This window comes from Apodemus sylvaticus, chromosome 1 (assembly GCF_947179515.1).
Source record: "Apodemus sylvaticus chromosome 1, mApoSyl1.1, whole genome shotgun sequence".
Taxonomy (NCBI): domain Eukaryota; kingdom Metazoa; phylum Chordata; class Mammalia; order Rodentia; family Muridae; genus Apodemus; species Apodemus sylvaticus.
The window spans coordinates 198,759,872-198,774,799 of record NC_067472.1 but is presented as its reverse complement, the minus strand read 5'-3'; the positions used below and the strand labels follow the sequence as shown (position 1 = coordinate 198,774,799).

The following is a 14,928-nucleotide window of genomic DNA, read 5'->3' as shown; positions in this document are numbered from 1 at the left end:
CACAAGTCACACCGTAATGCTGGGGCTATTTATAACCACATATAAACTCATAGGGAAAATAATATACAGAGATTTGAACTTATATTATAAAGAGTGAACAAGCAAAGCTACCAGTTAAACATGGAAGATGTACACTAAACATATGCAAAAATAAATATATATCACTTAATACCCAGCACCTCAGGCCATTAATTACCAAATGGAAGGTTAAGTAAAGAGACACTGAAGGAAGAGAAGAAAAATGAATACCTTTTCTTAAAGCTCACATGCAGAATAAAATCCTTTGTTAAAGTTCTCAGGTAAGACATCTACATCAACCTTTTAAATCATAAAAAAAGGGCAAAAGATGAAGAAAAAAAGAAACCTGTCCTATTTCAGGCAAAAAGTAATGCATATAAAAATGCCATTTTTCATTTAGGACCTCTATGGAAATTTCTATAATGTTTCCCTGCCTGATGAAATATAACCCTGATAGCAGGTCATATTTTTAATTAAACCAGTTTTAAAACAAAACAACCATTTGTTAGATAGTATTTATCTCCCTTATTTATGGAAAAAGCAGAACTGAACAAAATCCTCTGTACATAAACACTGTAACTTCAAAATGGAAAGCTAAATTCATGCCATCTCATAAAAGTAGTCAGCAGGAAAAAGCCATCCTTCCTAAACTTAAAATGTAAGGAACATTAATCTTCAGCCACTTACAAATACTGAGGACAAATGTAGCACTCTGTTCGCTCCTTCTTAACGAAAGAATAACAATAAACCTTCCTCTCAGAAACAACAGAAGAAACAGAAAAGCGTTTCGATGGCAGCCTGTGTCATTAGTGGACAATGAGAAAAGATGAGCAACCGTACGCTATGTTGACACAAATGTGCCTTCCCTGTTATTCTTTCTACAAGACTGGAAATTCCCCAGGGATTGGGCCATGTCAAAGCCGATATAATTAACTAGAGGCTCAGCAATGGATCAATTACCAGACAAGCAAGTGATAGTGAAATCAATGAAAGATCATCAGCCACATTATCAGTGTTGCAACTCATTAGGGCAAAACTGAGAAATGTGCTCAATGCGAGCCCAAGCAAGGTGGCATTACAAAACAAAGGGCTAATTTGGAGACCCTGCTGTGAACAATCTGTAACTGAATTAGCCCTTTTCCCCCCTAAACTGCATAGCTCCATAACTAAATGTGACAGACTGAGAGAAGCAGTTTATTAAGACACCAACCCCAAGTTTATTTAGTTCATAAACTCTCTCCTAGAAAATCAATACAGTCTGTACAGGGTTATCAGGTTGACTAGCTAATACATCCAAATCTGCTATGCCCAGCCACAGTCCTCTGACAAAATGCTACCCAGAGTATGCAAACCGGTCTCTCTCAGACTGCAAGGTCTAACCAAACAAGTCTGCAGCAAAACTATTACCTAAATATTCCTGCCGTAGCCACGCCTTAAAAACATCAGGATAGGGCTGGAGAGATGGCTCAGCAGTTAAGAGCACTGAGTGTTCTTTCAAAAGTCCAGAGTTCAAATCCCAGCAACCACATGGTGGCTCACAACCATCCTTAATGAGATCTGATGCCCTCCTCTGGGGAGTCTGAAGACAGATACAGTGTACTTACATATAATAAATAAATAAATCTTTAAAAAAAAAAAACATCAGGATAGCCCCGTAAGATTCACAAGAAAAATCACAACAATTACACAGTACTGTACCTCCTAGATGGATTTTGTCAAACAAAATTTTAGTTAATTCCTAAAATCAGTTAAAAAAAAAGTAAAAGCTTCATTATAACAACAGACACCAGTCCAAAGAGTTAGCTATATATAAACATGCTAAAGTACAAACCTTGAATGTTTATGTTTTGTTTATTATGTTTAAAACCATTTTTTAATAAATTTTAGAACATAAAATTCTGACTCCTATAGAAAGTCCCAAAATATGTTATGTGAACTTGCCATCCATTTCCATAGGGAAATGTAGAACCTTGATGCTTTTCTAGCCAGTAAGAGACTTGAATTGTTTTTTAGAGACTCAGGTCCATGACTAACAACAAAACCAAGGCACCAAGACATCTCCTGAGGCTTTCCATTGGCTCAACATTCTGTAGATTACAGAATAACCCTCTGAAATCCTTTGTATCCGAGTTATTTACAACTAGGCCATGGGGATAAACATCGTTTTCACAATTATTGCTTTCTTCCTGATTCAAAGTCGTGTACTTCAGATTAGGGGATCACAAATCTGAAAGGTCACGTGACGCTCCTCACAGTCCCTGAGACTGAGAGTTAGGCTGTGTACACTGAGAGGTCCACCAAGGAGCTCTCAAGGTCCTGAAGAAACTGTAGAACTAGGAGTAACTAACTGTTCTTCATAACACACAGCAGTAACACACACACACACACACACACACACACACACACACACACATACACACATACAACTCTGAAATACTTTTACAACATTAACATAAGACCAGGAGAGTGGACAAGGTAAGCAGCTCTGGAAATAACTAACGATGTTTTAACACTTACAATGTTTGTATTTATTTATTTATTTATTTATTTATTTATTTATTTATTTATTTATTTATTTTAAAAAAACCTGTACTATTAACATGCCATCAGTATACTCAACTGGCTTCAAATTCTAAATCCTAAATGTTAATTTTAAAAAATAGTTTAAATTCAATTTACAGATGCTACAATTACACATTTGTTTTTATCTGGTATTTATCAAACATTTCACCAGTCATGCTTCTAATAATATTTTTTAAAGTTAAGCATATATACTAACCCTGCACTAACTGCACACTTTGGATAGTAATTAAAAGTTGTAATTACAGGAAATTCATACTTTTAAAAACCTTTTTGCACATAACTACACACTGTGCATGTACCCTCAATGAGATCCAATTAGTTACAAAGAATTTGCATTTCAGTTAGTGTAGGATAACAAGACTACAGAGAGGTGAAGTGCAATCCCACCAACAGAGGAAGGCAGTGTGTTCTTTCCTGTTCGCTCTGTAAGCAGTAATTCCCACAAGTGATTGCTTAGAATGCTATTATCTTTTTAATATTTTGTAGTGAGGTGAATTTGGGTCTTTTATTTTCTCAAAAATTACACAGTGATGGAAAAGTTAGTCACAGTTACTGACTACTGACAGGCCAAAGAATGCTCTTTTGCATATACTTTTGGAATAAACTAGTTTATTTATTGTGTTGCTTTTTGTTTGTTTGTTTGTTTGTGGGAATATAACCCATCATTTCTTTATATATATTACAATTATTTTTTTTTAAAGACAGAGTATCATCATGTAGCCCTGGCTGGCCTGGAACTCACTTTATTGATCAGGTTGATTTCGAGAGATCTGCCTGCCTCTGCCTCTCCAGTGCTAGGATTAAGGGTGTGCTCCACCATACCCAACTTTACTTTTCTTCACTGGATTTAATTTCTTCAAAACACAGGGCTTTCTTAAGGTCATTCTGTGACTGGGAACATAGAAGCTATATAAAGGTCGTGGTTCTGTGCTAAGAAACTCAGGCCCTGCACTAAGAAAGCACTTGAAGGCTTTCTTTCTTTCTCCCCCCCCCTCTCTCTCTCTTTTCAGTTTTTTCCTCCCTAGCTAGGGCTACAACGTAAATCCTGAACAAATATAAAATAAATGTATGGCTTGTGCACACAGTTTAAGAAGCATCCGCAGGACTACTGACGGCTTACAGAACCGCACCTGTGACTCCCTGGGCTCAGTTCTCCTGCTGTTAGTAGACTCTGTAATCTGTAATGACAGTGTAGTGGCCTTTGCTCTTCCTTCAGTCACAATTTGCTCCCAAAGCTTGGTTAAGTACAGAGCTGGGTTAAAGATCAGTGGTTTTTCATGTGACACACGCTGGTATTCATCTAATGGCTTGTCAAGACAAAACTGTCCCTGTTCTTGCCAAAATAATAAAAATGATGCTTCACATCGCATGACAATCGGCACTTCCTCGTGGTGGGACAGCTCGAGCTTTCTGTAACTCATCTATTTTATAGAAAAAATATTGCTAACTGGCTATCCACTCTCAGTGTACAGAATCAGGTTGCCATCCTCAAATCCCTTTCCTTCTCAGAACTCTAAGGCAGCCTGTAAACTAGTCACTAATGACATGCGACCTTAACATATAAAGGAATGCTGAAGCTCAGGTTCCTAATGCATTAAGGCACATAACTTAATATATGCAAATTATGCAGGAGCAGCAGGCTGGTCTCAGTCACAGAGGTGGGGCAGGCAACTGAGAAAATGTCATTTTTCTTGAGAACGAAGTGTAGGACTTGCTTTGCAACATCTGTTGGTCTGTGTGGAATGCTAACAGATGTGTTAAGTGGGAAAAAAAGGAGAAAGAACTAATGAAGGAAAACTCCTCTGAACAGATATTTCCCTCACTTCCATACTCCTAAGGAAGAAGGTTGACAGCCACCCTTTCCCCTAGTGAAGCCTGCCACCCTTTCCCCTTGTGAAGCCTGACACCCCTACTTTATTGTGCCATTTCTTTTCAGACACAAAGTTAAGGAGGAACAAATTTGGTTCAATATAAAGAATAGGAAAAAGTAAAGCTAATAATAATTTCAATTTTAAATTTTAAATAATAATTTCAATTTTAAATTTTAATTTCCACTTTTTTGTTTGCTTTATAATTGTATACTTATCTATGTTTATACAATTTGATGAGAGGACAGTAAAATATTCGTTTCCCTTAACACATATTAACCCAAACATAATGAGTACACAAGCACATCTATGTGCACTCTGTGGAGAAAAGAAGAAATGACATTTAAAAGTACTTCTTAAGATCAAGAGCTGCTTGGTTGATAATGTTGTTCATTTGAAATGTAAATAAGTAAAATAACCAAAAAAGATCATAAAAATAAAAAAATGATAAATAAAAGATCAAGATCTGAATTATCTTTTCGGTTTTGTTTGGTTGTTACAGGTGTTTTTTGTTTGTGCTTTGTATCGTTTTGTTTTTGAGACAGGGTTTTTTCCACATAGCTCTGACTGTCCTGGAACTTACTATGTAGCTCAGCCTGGCCTCAACTCGAACTCACAGAGATCTGCCTGCCTCTATGAATTATCTTCCTTAATGTAAAGATACTCATCGTTACAATTAAGATTCACCTAATATTTACACCTAAATCTTTGCTTGCCAACTGATTTCCAATTTCTTTCTTTCCATTTCGATCTCTGTAAGAGATGGACAACTGTGTCTCGATTGCCAATGTTCCCAAACAGTAACATCTGGTAATCATGGGTCCTCATGTTTAAATTTTAAGGAACCAGGAAAATTTTTGTTATTTAGCAATTGTTTTTCTTGTTTCAGTTTATTCGGTGACTGAGCTGTAAGTAGCAGACTGACATGTATGTAGCAGTCTTTTAATTCAGGTTAAAAGGATGACGCATGGCAGGGGGTACATGGGGGTACATGGTGGTTCAGATTTTAATCCCAGCCCTTGGGAGGCAGAGGCAGGCAGACCTCTGTGAATCCCAGGCCACTTTGATCTCTATAGTGAGTTTCAAAGCAGATAGGAGTGAGATCCTATCCTCAAAAAGATATATGATTCATGCACGCCAACAACTAAATGTAACCAAGTGTCATATGTAAACGATCTAAACTACACAGTCTATTACTCTTTCTATTAAAATCTTTATGGTAAGAATTTAGGTTTAGAGTCCATGAATTAGCTAATTTAAAATTAGCTTAAAGGGTCTTTATGAAAAGGAGAAGAAAAATCTAAATTCATGTTATCATCTTTGATTGGCATCTCAATCCTTCTCCTCCAAGAGTCTGTGTTAGAATTCACTTGTTCCTTCATATTTATAATATTCATATATAACTATATATAAATGCCAGATGGCTTTGACAACCTAGTTGGACATTTCAACATATAGTAGCTTCAGCCAAAACAGCCCAAAGATTCTGAGGAATAAGACCATTGTTCAATTTTTAAGTAAGAGTACCCATGCCTTCATTTATAGTCAGCTTTCTGCCAAACCATTATAGACATACTAAATACTCAAATGTGAACTCACAGGAACACCAATCACATCAGTGCACGAGACATATATAATAGCTGCTATGCACTGAGAGAAGAAAAGGGTAACCAATACTGACAGAGAAAACCTTATGCAGTAAAAATATCTTTATGTGACCAGAAAAGGAACACAAGCCCCTTAAACAAGGTTCGAGCTACTTCAGAGAGTGACATTAACATTCCCCTTAGGAAAATATTACCTAAACGCTTTACTGAAAAGGAGAAAATGCTCCAATTGACACTTGTCTAACTTGCCTGAGATGCTGTGTCTGACACCCTAGTCAGGGCTGAGCGCCGGAATGCACTTCCAGGAAATGTTAAAAGGCTATAATCCATGGATGCTAAAGATCAGAAAATGGACAGATGTGGTTAGGTACAGTAGATCAGGTAGCTTACAAAATGCTAAGGAAATGAGAATCCCTTGGAATCAAGATTCACATTTCAAAAAAGCATCTTCAGTCAGTACAAATCTTATGCCTACAAAAGATCAAACATTTTCCTATTTTGTTTTGATCTAAAAAGTAAAAAAGTGTCTTTAATTTTTTTGGGTGTACAAGCAGTGACAAAAGCTGTCTTACTATCACAAGCTTCAGTTGATGTCCTGTGAGAAAAATCTTCTGAAAGAATCAGTGGTATCTTTCCTTAAATGACTATGAGGATAAAAATAAAAAGCAAAAGCAAAAGACAAAAATCCAACAGGCTGGGGCACGGAAGTGCACTGGGGAATTATTTTCATATGACCACGAAAGTTGTGGGATTGTAAAGATAATATTAATGCTTTTATTTACTTCCTTCTAAAAACTGTAGCCTGAGATGCTGGCAGCGCTAGTAAAAATGTCACAGTAATAGTTTAAATTACTGTCAAGAAGGAAGATTGAGATTCACTTCTGCACAAGAAAACCCTGTTACAAGGCTCAATACACACAAACACACACAAACACACACATACATACATACATACATACATACATACAAACACATATACAAGTACTCACAAACACACACACATACATACATAAATACACACAAATGCACACATACATGCACAAACACATGCACACATACTAACAAACACATATACAAGAACATACACACATATACATACATGCATACATACACAAACATACACAAGCCCTTACAAACTACTTAGACACAAAAACATGCTTACACACAAAATCATGCATATGCCCACACAAACATACATTTAAGTGAAAAACATTGATGCAAAGAAAATTTGTATGATTTCTGGATTGTTTTTCAAATTAAAAAAACTTAAATAGGAGAGTGGGGGCCTTTGGTGTAGGACCTCGGCTGGACGCAAGCAGGCAGGAAGCTTTTCACACACAACTGCACTGTCTGTCCATCAGCTGATGTCCTGGTTATGATCATCTTAGGGAAACTCATTAGTCTGCACGTGTATGTGTGTGTCTGTGTGTGTGTGTGTCTGTGTGTGTGTTACATATGTGTTACATTTCAATTCTCAAAGATTACTACCCTAACACATCCATTTTAAAAACAGTGACGATTAGAATAAATCTTCCCTAGAACTATGTGTAAAAAATGAAAAGGGGAAAAAGGGGATGAAATAAAAGAAGACACTTTATCACAATCAAAATCATTCGAATTATTGCCACAAAATTCTATTTCATGCAGTATCTTCAGAGGTTAAAAACTGTTGAGAAGCAAGTAAACACATTCATTTCCTAGCGTGCACATGAGTGTGAAAGACAGTAAGAGGGTGGAACAAAGAATAATTATGTGGGAACAAACCTCAATAGGACAGTCAGAGAATGTGAGCATATTTAAGTGACTTAAATAAGAAAGAAAAACATACCTCAAGTTGAGATGGATCAACTCCACAGCATGGGACTTTAAAATGTGCTTGCCAGTCCTGGTCACCAAGCCTGCCTTCCGATTTGTAACTGAGGCAATTTGGAGGTGGGGAGGGCACAAAATGTGCCTGTTGAGAGATTAGAAGAGGAAATTTTATATAGTCTGCAGGCAGTATTTTACAGAAATCCTGGTTGCATCAAGATACTTTATCTTAAAAACTACAGATATAATATACTCCTCTGACCACTCAAACACTTGTAAAAAGAGTTAATTACTAAGGTGTATAGCAACCAACAGTTAAATATATGAACCATAAGAAAACAACAATGAGGAATAACAGAATAGCTCACTGAGGGGTGACAGGACAGGGGAGCCACTCAGGGCTTCTTGAGTGCAAGCCTGTGTGCTAAGAAGCCAAACCAGCATTGCACTTAAGATTCTTTCTTTAAGGAGGAACTGGACAGTCATGTGGGTATCTGACACCGGGGCTGCCAAACACAAGTTCTACCACTGAGCCACACTCCAGTCAATACCCCAACTTACTCCATTTTCTTCTACTAATCATCAAGAAAATCATTATAAAACTTTTTACTCACTGTTGAAGAACTATTTATCAAGCTTCACATACCAAGTATAAGAAGCTGTGGGGAACACCAAAATAAGACATGGTCCCTGCTCACAGGTTTATAATCTACTACAGAATAAAAGCCATGCGCGAAAACGACCTAACATAAATAGAGATAGTGTTAAGGCAAGCACAGTAGATCCTTATGATTTAGGGAAGGATGCCTTCCCACTGATATGTGAAAGAAGCATCTAAGCAAAGACTGCCTTTGTTCTAGGCCCTGAGAGACCACCAATATTCCTCTAGAGAAGTGATCTAGTTTCACTAGGGCGCAGGGAGGATGATGGATAAAGCAGTAATAAATGGGAAGATGCGTGGGTAATGGAACTATGGGTAAGAGTCCCACAGTCCACTCAGTTGCTATTCTGTTATCCACAAAGTCATCAACCAACTCTACAAAAAGACAACCTCAACACAGGGCAAATATTAATATTTTTAAAGAAAGTACATCTATGACAACACATTAAAACATAACTAAAAGGAAGCTAAGAGATCAATCAGGGAACTATTATAATAAACAGGTAAAATAAGCAGATAAGGCTGATGAAAAAAAAAAGCAAAACACAAAAGACACCGTGGGAATGAAATTAAAGCCCTAGGAATGACAGACAGGACATGTGTAAGGACATGGGACAGATAGCTCACTGGTTAAGAGCACGCTGCTCTTGTGGAGAGCCCAAGTTAGTTTTCATGTTGGGTGGCTCACAACTGCCTGTAATCTTGTTAATTCCAACTCCAGGGGATCCAATGTCTTCTTCCAGCCTCTGTAGGCACTTGCATGCATGTGCACACACAAGCCCCCCTCCCAAGATGCAGACACATACACACGATTAAACATGTGGATCACAAGAGCCAGTGTGACACTAGGGATCTGGCTGGCAGCACCTTCTAGAGAAAGGAGAATACAGTTTAGCTCAGTCTGAGGAGCAAAGGAATGTGTAATTTGGGGCAGGAACAGTAAAATAACCTTGGGGCTTGAAAAGCTAGCAGGGTTTAAAGAAGTGTCCCTAGGAACAGACAGCTTGTTTTCCACTATGGGAGGTTTAAAAAGAAAAATCTAGAGTGAGCGAAGGGTACCAAGACAGTTAAGAGGATATTGAAGATCTAAGCCAGAGGGAAAATGATATAAAGGGTCCTAGGAGAGAATGTGGTAAGAACACAAATGAAAAGGTTCTCTGAAGAGAGGAAAAAAAATCCCTCAGACACAAAGGAATGATATAGAAATTTTTCCCTGGTAAGAAATTCAGGCATTAAGGCCAGGCAGTGATGGATACCCCTTTAACCCCAGCACTCAGGAGGCAGAGGCAAGTAGATCTCTGAATTTGAAGCTAGCCTGGTCTACAGAGTGAGTTCTAGACAGCCATGGCTACCCAGAGAAACCCTGTCTCAACCCAACAAAAACAAAGAAATTCAGGAATTGGTGTGTGTGTGTGTGTGTGTGTGTGTGTGTGTGTGTGTGTGTGTAAATAGGACCTACTCAGTCTACTCAGTTGCTTGCATATACATGCTTTGAGGACCAGCCACTTGGCATTGAATAACCAATGAGAGGGCATCTTCCATAGGGAAGACCACCTCTCTCAGCATCCCTTAGTTGCCTGTAGTTCTTGTCTGAGGTTGGGGTCCCACGGGATTTCCCTCTTCCACTTTTCCCCCCTCATTGTCCTTGTTCAGGCCCTGCCATATTGTAACAATTAAAGAAGATGAGGCCAGACACTTGAGAAGGAGCAAGGGTGGGCCATGGAAGTTGTTAGAGGAAGGAAAGGGAATGGAGAGAAATGATGTAATTATATTTTACTTAAAACAATAATAAATACACTTAATGTTTTTAAAAAGAAACACAGATATTACAACTCCAGTTAAGAGCACAAACTAGAGAACAACTGGAGAAGAGAAAAGGAACAGTCTACTTAAAAAGGCACAATGAAGGTCAGAATCCATGAGTGGTGATCAGAAGACAGGTCAACTGCAGAGAGGGCTGCCCCTGAAAGTACTTAGGAAGTCTCCTCCCAGTCAAGACAATGTTGGCTTTAAGACAACGCATTGGGCTTAGTAGTTAAGAACATGCACAATTTTTTTTTTTGCATGGGATCCAAGTTTAGTTCCCAGTACCTACATGAGATGGCTCACACCTGCTGTAACTATAGCTCCAGGGGATTTGATAATCAGGTGCATACATACATACATACATACATACATACATACGTATGTACATAGGTGCATTCGTTTTCTCTCTCTCTCTCTCTAAGATTTATTTATCTTTTAAAATTTAAAGAATTTTTTTTAAAGACAGTGTAGTTAGGAGTTGGAAATACTGACACTGAAATCTGAAATACTGAAAACCAATAAAGGGTTCTGAATGCAGAGAGTAATGCCTTGCTCCAGAACATATAGCCCAGGAAAGAAACAGAACTTTGGGAACTATAGTGATCACATACATTCCCACACTGATGAGTTCATGTAAAAGAATTAAAATGCCAAGAATACATTTTAGACCAAATTATTTGATCTTTATTTATTCATAAACCCAATTCTAAATATATACAGAGCATTTTTTTTTTTTAAAAAAAATGGCTGCAAGTTTACTCCTGGCTAAAGAAATTCCCCAAAGCAAATAAAAACTGGAAATATTTTGAACTATATCACATATATGATTTGAATTAAGGAGAGAGGAGATGTCTAAGAATATTGCTTCATTAGCAGACATGAGACAAAGCTGAGGAGGTAAGCCCCCCATCCCTTACTGCTGACTCCTACCTCCAGGCCCATGTGATCCAAAGTCACATCAACTCTCTACCCAATTAGTGAGGATTGCATTAGGAGAACTCAGCACTTTTAGTCCAGAATCCCTCTAGAGACCAGGGAAATGATGAGTTCCATCACATGGCCAGTATCAACAGCCACTGAACAAATATCTCAGGGACATGGACAAAGACATTTATCTGCTGTGCTGGCAGCCACTACAACCAGCCTTCCTAACAGAGTCCTTTCTGTAAGGACCGCTGTCTAAGTGACCTGTCATATAGCTTTATAAAGTAGCATTAATACTGTGGGCCAAAATGAGATTGATCTTTGAGCTTCGTGGTCTCCTGTTGTCAACAGTGCATTATAAAACCAATACTAAATACTTTATAAACAGGTTTCCCTACAGTGTATTAGAGAAACAGTGCATATTTCACGCTCCATAGTTAGGTAGCCACATATCCATCAAGCTAATAAATTATTTATTAGATACCCCGAAGTGCAATAAGAGTCAATAAACTAACTTCTGAATACTTGTATGCAACTATTTCAATGGAAATTGTAACCTGGATGAGAAAACATTCTCACTAACAATGGCAGATGGAAGACCCTCTCTCAAGTATACCATTAGAAGGGAGCACATACGTTGAGAGAGAGAGAGAGAGAGAGAGAGAGAGAGAGAGAGAGAGAGAGAGAGAGAAAGAAAGAGAAGAAATTCCTGTCTAGGAGATAATTTTTGTTATTGAACTTTAAGCGATACCCAACACCATACACATTTCTTCTGTTTGTATATACAGGCCTCTGATTCCCCCATTCTCAGGGAAATAATAATTGGTAGAAACATGTCTATCATACCTCAACTCAGATGACAGCCCCTACTAATGCTTTGCAGTTGTGATCTCAAAGAAACTATGCAATGCTTTGAGAGTGTGTACAACAAGGTCTTTGATATACACGCAGTAAGGAATGCAGAAGTTATTAACCAAAGATTTAAAGGAACTTTATTTTTTCGTTTCCTTTTTTCTCCCCTTGTACTTTTGGTTAAAGCTGCCAAGCCCTTAGATACATGTGATGCAGTCCCCAATGCCCAGTCCAACATCACTAGACTAGAATTAATCAATGGTTAATTCTACCATTTCTGAAAGAGAACCTTCTGTTCTGGAATGTATTCCAGCCCTTCAAAGAAAAAATTTCTTCAGCTGGGAGTTATTTCTCAAACTATCAGAGGCATGGACCTCTGTGTAGTATGGCGGTGCCATGGTTTCACATGCTGGCCACATTAATAGTGAAGAGCAAGCATCTGTAACCCACAGCTGTGTGTGCTCCAGCCCCAAAGCACCTGCAGGGCCGGTGCCAATGCAAACCACTCTTCCCGTCCCACATCGGAACCACACTGGTTTTCTTCAGGAGCCAGAGGCTCGAGATACAGTTCTGAAAATGGGGTTTTGGTACTTTCCACTCACGTGATGGGTATGGACTGTCAAGAAGAATATTGTCAGGGTCACTGGCTCTTTCCTTCTCCCCACCCCACATCAAGTGGATAAGCTAGAAAGGGGAAAGTGAGGGGGGAGTGCAGTGGAGGACAGGCTCAATGAATAGCAGATACATGTATAAAATGTGCGTATATGCACAATGAATATATACAGTGAAAATATTTTTTTCAGAGAAGGAAAAACAAAAGTTATAGTGTTGAAGTATCCTAAAAAGCCCCTGGGAAACAACCTAAACAGATAAACATACAGGGATTTTTCCCCCCACAGTATTTTTATTTTTCTTCCTAATATCTTATAGTTTTATTCCTATAGGCAAGAGTTGTGAAGGTTGAAACACATTTTATGAGGGTTAGGTGAAAAAAGCAGAAATAAAGGAGAAGCATGAGAGGGATGATTTCACATTACTTTCTCAAAAGACACATCCCTGAGTCCTAGGCATCATGAAAGCGGATAGCAAAGCACAGACTGAGACTAACTTCTTTGTATTATTTTCGCTACTACAACCACTACTGCTAAGATGACTCTTCATATTAATGACTTTGGTATGCAGACAAACTATAAAAGATGCAGTCTCTGACCTCAAGTACTTATCGATGTCTGTGGGGATTTACCACTCCTGCTAGATTTACTTTCTTCTTCATACTCTAGCCCAGAGGAAGTGATCATCACTCAAGACTTGGAGCCTTTCCATGAGTGGGGTTTATAGATGGCATGGAGAAGGGGTATTTGCCCTTGGACACAGATGGTACTAGATCCAAAGCTCAGTGACTCTGGTTTGCTTCCAGCAAAGAGAAAGACTAAAATTTCTTTTTAATAAATGACAATGATCTAACTGAGCTTTATTAAAAAAAATCATAAAGTATAAAAGTACACAGTACTCAGTATTTTATCCTATCACGCACATGTATGCACTGAACTGGTATCATACAGCTATCTCCATATGACTCAGCAGCTTCTGCCATACAGCAGCCCATGTGCCATTTATTCACATTGCATGCCCAGCAGTCAACTGTGTATGTGGTTAGAAGTCCAGCAAGGAGACTTTTTTCAAACATAGGATTGACTATCTGTAGAAGCTTTTACTTACTGACCAAATCACTTAACCCAAATTTTCTACCTCCAAATGGTAGTAGTAGAAGTAATTCATAGAATCATTGTGAAAACCAAATACTTTGGTTAGTACAAAAGGTTTACCTAGTTTCTAGACATAGATACTCAACAAATATGAATCTCTCTCTCTCTCTCTCTCTCTCTCTCTCTCTCTCTCACACACACACACACACACACACACACACACACACATGCACAGTATGTGTGTGTGTGTGTGTGTGTGTGTGTGTGTATAGATTTCAAACTAGATGGCTTTGGGCATTTTTGTTTGGCCTGTGTTTTAATTAATGGCCAACATATAAAGTTCACATATAAAGGGTGAGTTAGACAGAGACAAAAGGTAAGTGTTGGGAAACTAAAGGTATAGCATAAATATTCCTTTTCAACAACTGTAAACTGGGGTGGAACAGAAGCTACTGTCTTTTTAGCAGGCACCCCTCCCCCACCAGTCTCTTCAACCATCACCTGTTTTCCTCATTTTGTTGTTTGCCTGGCTACTTGAGCCTTTCAAGTACTACATATGGAGAGTTCATTCCCACACACAAAGGAAAATGGTATTTAAACAAGGCTGGCCTTGAACTCACTGAGATCCACCTTCCTCTGCCTCCTGAGTGCTGGGATTAAAGGTGTGCACCACCATGCACAGCTCCACATGTTTTCCATTGCATTTTCTTTCAATCAATGGAAATCTTTTCTCTGAAAAATGAAGATGTGAATTCTGAACATGGGGGAAGAGCAGTGCAGAGCCTGGGTGTCTTAGCCTTTGTAATTTGAGGCATCCCGCGGGGAGGTTGGGGGTGACTAGTTTAATATGATTGCTTTACAACCAAGGAAACTGAGGCTGAACACAAAATGAGTTGGTAACAGAACCAGGACTATTTTCTGGGCTTGGGTCTACCATATTGCTTTGACAGCAGAGTTTAAAGCAGTGGCCATATATTGAAAACTCATGGTATACCAGAGTTTCTCCTACTGACCTGACAAAACCAAATATTAAACTTTCAAGAAACTTCCCAGGCAAATTGTATTTAAACTGAGAACTTAAAATAGGTAAGATT

The 14,928-nt window shown here is 38.4% G+C and overlaps 1 protein-coding gene across 12 annotated transcripts in view; it reads right to left on the bottom strand.

Annotated features, from left to right (window-relative positions):
* LOC127674881 (zinc finger protein basonuclin-2-like) overlaps nucleotides 1–14,928 on the bottom strand; it is a 141,735-nt gene that overhangs the window by 60,429 nt on the left and 66,378 nt on the right. For 10 of the 12 annotated variants that reach the window (XR_007975397.1, XR_007975403.1, XR_007975402.1 and 7 more), the window contains exon 3: nucleotides 7,905–8,030. Coding sequence is in view for 8 of the 12 variants with exons in the window: in XM_052170728.1 (XP_052026688.1) it covers nucleotides 7,905–8,030 (126 nt within the window). In the remaining 4 variants the exon portion in view is untranslated. Of the gene's footprint in view, nucleotides 1–6,321; nucleotides 6,412–7,904; nucleotides 8,031–14,928 lie in introns of all 12 variants that reach the window. The other 2 variants (XM_052170692.1, XM_052170702.1) reach the window with 1 other exon arrangement.